Source organism: Micromesistius poutassou, assembly GCF_964030765.1.
Source record: "Micromesistius poutassou genome assembly, chromosome: 5".
NCBI lineage: Eukaryota > Metazoa > Chordata > Actinopteri > Gadiformes > Gadidae > Micromesistius > Micromesistius poutassou.
Window position 1 is genome coordinate 20,498,834 of NC_140275.1, and position 6,066 is coordinate 20,504,899.

Consider the following 6,066-nt stretch of genomic DNA (forward strand, 5'->3'; position numbering starts at 1 on the left):
TTTGTATATGGACAGCAGCCCGCCTCAGAAGGCCTACAACCAATACCCAGCCTCCCACTGACCTCCCACTCACAGGCAACACGTGTGTGTGTGTGTGTGTGTGTGTGTGTGTGTGTGTGTGTGTGTGTGTGTGTGTGTGTGTGTGTGTGTGTGTGTGTGTGTGTGTGTGTGTGTGTGTGCGCGTGCGTGCGTGCGTGCGTGCGTGCGCGTGTGTGTGTGTGTACACACACACATACAATGGTAAAATAATAAAATAACCCAAACCGTTGGGCGAATATATATAGGTAAAGGCCTTCTAATGAGCTGCCAGGAATTTGCACTTGCTTTGGGATACGGCCAACATTTGCAGAATCTGCTTTATAACAAGACTGTAAAGAGTCCTGTAATAGCTTTAGTTGTACAGCACTGAAGCTTTTTGTTGTAGGCCTAAAGACGTAGTTCCGTCGGCGGAGAGCAGGTGCAGGAAAATGTGTTATGGAGATCTGTGTCTCTCTATGGTCTATTGTTTTGAACACGAGTATAGACACTAGAGAATTGACTGAAAACAACATAAACGTTCTGAATACATTCTGCAGAACAGAGATGGCTTGTAGCATATTTTACCAACTTGTTATTTAATTCCTGTCATAATGCACTTTTTGCAGGTTTTTTTTTTGTTTCATCTGTCGTGGTTGGTTGCATGCTTGATGCTTTGCATTCAACATTCGACTTCCTTAATACTCTTCCCAAAATAACTTCTACTCATATTCTCATTTATAGCCAATTAGGCTACAGATAAATTTCACAAATCTGACTGCAACATGGACTGGACTACAATCAATCCACCGTTAATACACCACCTGTGATCCCTCTTTAATGCTTCTAAACGTTATTGTTGCCACTGAAGAACAAAAAGACACTCAGATCATGACAACCCCAACTCCTATATCTTATGCAAACAGACATTTAGGTCATCCTGCCCCACTACAGCTCCATCCAACAGGCCTTGGTGACAGGGCCTTTCGTGCATGAGTGCAAGTATATATTTTTCTTTAAATTGCATTGATCCAAAGGAGGAGAGAGCATGTCCCCAAGGAGACCTACACCCACCTTCTTCACTAATCCTGTTTAGTTGATGACAAGAAGTCAAGCGTTCTGTGCTAAAGTGCTTATTAGTCCAGGAGAGGGAAACAGCCTTTACACCCCCTTTAACCCCTTTCTCCCAGCTTTTTACTCCCCCTTTCTCCCCCTTCCACCCCATTTCTCCCAGGCTTTTCCTCCAATAATCTGCATTTCACACAACAAGGAAGGAATTGATCATGGTGACTCGAGTGTGTGTGTGTGTGTGTGTGTGTGGGTGTGTGTGTGTTTGTGTGTGTGTGTATTGTCTAAGTGAGGGATTTAACCAGTCTTAGTCTTGACTAGAAACCTGTATGCATGGCATCTACTTTATATTTTATATGATACAATGTACAATGTTTTTGTTCCTGCTCAATAAACGTGTTTATTCGATTTACTTACATTACCCACAATAAGATTGATACAAAATACAATACAATATAAGAATAGAACAACTTTCTTTTTCCAAAACCAGAATTGTCATAATTGATGGTCAACAAAGCTTTCTTATGTTTTACCAGTATTATAGTAATGCTTGAAGGCACTTTGAAGGGTTTACGTGTTAGAAGATACAAAATCTGTGTGTTTTAATCAAAATATTCCATTTGGATAAGGACATGTTTTGTGTGCATAAGATACAAAAATGGTTGTAACAATTCACACAATTTGCAACAATTAATATGTGTATGGTTTTCTGTCAGTATTGAGAACTTCACAAGAGACAATGATAATAATCAGGGATAATACAATCATATACATAGTTTATAACATTTGTTTCTATGAAGGCAGTCTGGTAAAACATGCAGTGCATTGTGTTTTGTGGACGGAGTGGACGGTGCATTCCAGTACCTTAAAGATCCACTGTGTAACTTTCACCCTCATTCTCCGAACATATTTACAGAGAGAATCATTGGGTTGATGGAGCTTTGTGTTGATATGATTTATTCTTTAAGCACCCAGTAGTTGAAAGAATTTTGAACAAGATGGATGGATGTGAGGAAAAACGTTTCAGGTTCTGTTGTTGACTAAGTGACTATGTGAATCCACACCAGACACAGACTCAGCTGATGGTGATTTGCTACAGGATCCATCAGTCAAAGATTCCAACCAAGAGTATGAGGGGCACAGCTCATACCCCACCCATGATGAGGTAGAGAATGGTCTGTTGAAGAGAGAAGGAAAAAAAGTCTTTCAGGAAAATCCCTGAAATATTTAATTTGGGGGCATTTATTTAACACAGCACATAGACAAGAACATGACAACAATGCATGGATGAATGGATGGAGGGATGAATAATTTAATGAGAATGATAAATTTAATGTTTTAATTTAATGAGATGATAAATGAATGGCGTTACTGTAGTTCCATGGGTGAATGTGTGTTGTTACCTTAGGAAATGATGATTGATTCTCAGACAGGGGGTTTAGTTAGCCCCACAGACAGGCCAACAATAAGTGCAATGACCGCAATCAGGATCAATATTGCAAATGCAAGGAAAACAAATTTCTGCCAAGCAAAGAAAATGTATTTAAGTAAAGTTCACATATAAGTTCACAATTATGTGTTGTTCTCATTGGATTGGAAGGCTGGAGTTGAAATGTTGATATTATGCCATCAGGTGTGAGTGTGATTATCCATTACAAGCCATTTGAAAATCTGCCTTTTCCTGTGCCCTATTGACATCTCAAGTGGGAGTGTCAACCTTTATGTATGAGGGATAGATGAGCAACATTTACTACAGTCCACTGGGTGGGCTGGTAGACTGGTCTATCCAGCACACATCTACGTGGACACTCCCGTTTGTGATGGCACTAAAACACAGGAAAAGGCAGATTTTCTGACGGCTTGTAATGGCTAATCACACTCACACCTGGTGGCCTGATATCACCCCTTTAAGATGAATAGACATGATAGCCCTTATTAAGAGATGGTCTACTGTTGACTACTGAGACATTTGGCCGACACACAATGTCACAATGACAAAGTCACAATGACTTCATATATCATCGTATAGGGGTTAGCACCACGCTCAAGGAGGCCGACAGGTACACTAAGGACATTGGGGATCGAACACAGTAACTTTTAGTCCCTATAGCTACTAGACTATCCTGACGATTCTGTTTGACAAATCTTCCTGTACAGTTACATTTACATTTAGGGCATTTAGCAAACGCTTTTATCCAAAGCGACTTACAATAAGTACATTTGTCAGAAGAAAGAGAAACAATGTATCGCTGTCGGTACAGTAAGGATGTCCATAGTGTGCCAAGCACTAACAATTGTTAGGTTAACCCATTCCCTGTGTACCAAAAAAGATAGCTAGGATAAGATGATACACAATACTAAGTACTATTTGTAAGTGCAACAACGTACACAGCATACAATAAGTGCATAAGACGTGTGTGTGTGTGTGTGTGTGTGTGTGTGTGTGTGTGTGGACCACCAACTGACCCCAGTTGGTGGGTCCATGGTGGGTTGAGAGTGAGGAGTCATACCCTGCGGGATTTCTTCTGGTACCGCACGGCCTTTTTGGTCTCCTCCTTCGCCATGCTGATGTACTCGGCGGCGGTGGAGACGTTCTTCTCAATGTTGTTGACCATGTCCCCCTGCCAATCACAGCCCAGAGCTTAGAGGTTCTGCTCAGATCCGTGAAGGGGTGCAGTTAAAGCATGACGCGTCACGCTTTAACTGCTCAATTCCAGATACCATAGTGGCCTGCATGCATAAACACTGTCGTACCATCTACTGATGGTAGATTTGTTTTGAAGTTAGGATCAGGGACAGTGTCAGTCGTCAAAATCTGTGTGTTTTAATCAAAATATTCCTTCTGATAAGGACATTCATATGTGTATGATTTTCTGTCATGCACATGAATTTCAGAGGTGTATTGTTAAAGCACGATACACAATACATGTTGATCAATTCTAGATACAGTAGTGGCATGCATGCACAACACTGTCAGGTTGGAGATCAGTTTTTAAGTTGAGGCTGAGGGCACATTGTCAGTCAGTATCTGAGGAGTTAGTTCCTACCTGGGTTTCCACCAGCAGGGCCATGTCCATGAACATGGTGCGCAGCTCTCTGATGCTGGCCTCCAGGCAAATGATGTCCTGGTGGCGGGACTCGATCTCGCTCAGTGCCTGACGTGTGATCTGAGAATCTGAAATAATCTGGTGAGGGAGGAAAAAGTAAGTCAAAACACTGTCGATGTTTGGACTCTTGTGATATATTTTTTTGTTTCCCCGCCACCAGAGGGCGCTGTTTCACCGTGTGACATACAACGAACATGCCCGGTGGTGTGATCTTACATCAGAAGTGAAGATGGATGGATTTCCGCATTCTAGCATGTCCTCGAGCTCTTCATTTGTGGTCACTCTTCCAGCTGAAATGATAGACATTTATAGTTAATTATACAACAAGTAGTGGAAAATAAGGGATCTGCCCATGCTTAAAAACAGATTTGCTTACCAATTTGTTAAAAAAAAAAAAAAAAAGGTTAAGGGAAAAATGGATTCAATAGAAAATGTTTATGTATTGTATATATTACAGAAAGTATATTTTTCCTTACTAATGACATAAGTCTGTATTCTCCAACTGATACACAGGATATACATAGTGGATATTCAACAGGAAGGGTTAGGGTTAGGGTTGCTATTAACTGTAAATTGATTGCGCTCATTTCCTGTAACCCCACAGCACAGCAAAGAATATAAGCAGACACTATTTGAACAAACACAATATGAATGAAATGATAGTTACATATGAATTATGCTGTTATTGCCATGTCAGTGTCATGTTTTTGCAAAGCTGCTGACAATGCCCTCTGATTAACACAAATGATGAACATAACAACATTTCTTCAGGAAGGCACTGCCATCAAATCCTTCAGGGGGGCGGGGCAAAGGAGCCGGTGTCATGTCTTTGTTCCTCTGACAGACAGGTCGTGATGGAGGAACGTTGGGAACGTTGTTCCCGCTCACAGAGAAACAGCTGGTTCAGAGGGTAAAAACAGAGTGCTGCTCCTGCCGCAGTCAACACTTAGTATTCCCTGTATTCCCCAGAGAGAGACCTGTTTCTCTGGAAGTATCTGTGTTGTGTTGAACGCACACCCACACACACACACACACACACACACACACACACACACACACAAATGTGTGTACACACACACACACAAACGTGTACACACACAGACACACCCACACAAACATGTGTGTGTACACACACACACACACACACACACACACACACACAAACAAACACATACACAAACATGTGTGTACACACACACACACACACACACACACACACACCCACACACACACACACACCCACACACACACACACCCACACCCACACACACACACAGATCTGTGGCTCAATGGGCATGCCAAGTCATGTGACCCCGTTGTAGCCAGGTGACTAGGGTTACAGGAGCCTCGGAGCCCTATGCCGCGTTTCCCCGGCAACGCCAGCTATTGCCGTGTCTCCAGTGTCGAGCTCCTCTTCCGTGAAGTCGTGGCATGCTCTTGTTAATGCGCGCCACGATGACCGCACCAGCCTGTGTGCATTTTTCTACACACACACACACACACACACACACACACACACGCGCGCGCACACAAATGTTGCATAACTGGCATGCAAATAGCAGCAGTAATGTAAGCAGTAAGTAATGTTGTATGTGCCTGTTGTGATGTTGTAGTTCACAACGGACACGTAGACGTTCCACTTAGCCGAATGAAGGGCTCCATCACGTTTGGAATCTGCAGTTTTATTCTGAAATGTAGGACGGTGAAACTGACGATGCTGATGAGGAGGAGGAAGATGATGATGATGGTGATAATGATGATGATGAAGAACCCAGAAAAAGGGGGCTAGTACCCGCATGGGTACAGGGCTGGAGATGTTTTTGCCAAAAGTGAACAGGAAAATAGACAGGACTTTAACCACATTGAACCATCTCCA

General features: G+C 42.4%; 1 protein-coding gene across 1 annotated transcript in view; it reads right to left on the reverse strand.

Moving 5' to 3' along the window:
• Nucleotides 1-1,622: 1,622 nt before the first annotated feature.
• The window catches only part of stx2b (syntaxin 2b), a 7,203-nt gene continuing 2,759 nt past the window's right edge, over nucleotides 1,623-6,066 (reverse strand). The window contains exons 7-11 of the mRNA XM_084468352.1: nucleotides 4,407-4,480; nucleotides 4,131-4,268; nucleotides 3,594-3,704; nucleotides 2,487-2,604; nucleotides 1,623-2,260 (exon numbers count right to left, since the gene is read on the reverse strand). Coding sequence (XP_084324478.1) covers nucleotides 2,509-2,604; nucleotides 3,594-3,704; nucleotides 4,131-4,268; nucleotides 4,407-4,480 — 419 coding nt within the window. The 3' untranslated portion in view covers nucleotides 1,623-2,260; nucleotides 2,487-2,508. The remainder of the gene's footprint in view (nucleotides 2,261-2,486; nucleotides 2,605-3,593; nucleotides 3,705-4,130; nucleotides 4,269-4,406; nucleotides 4,481-6,066) is intronic.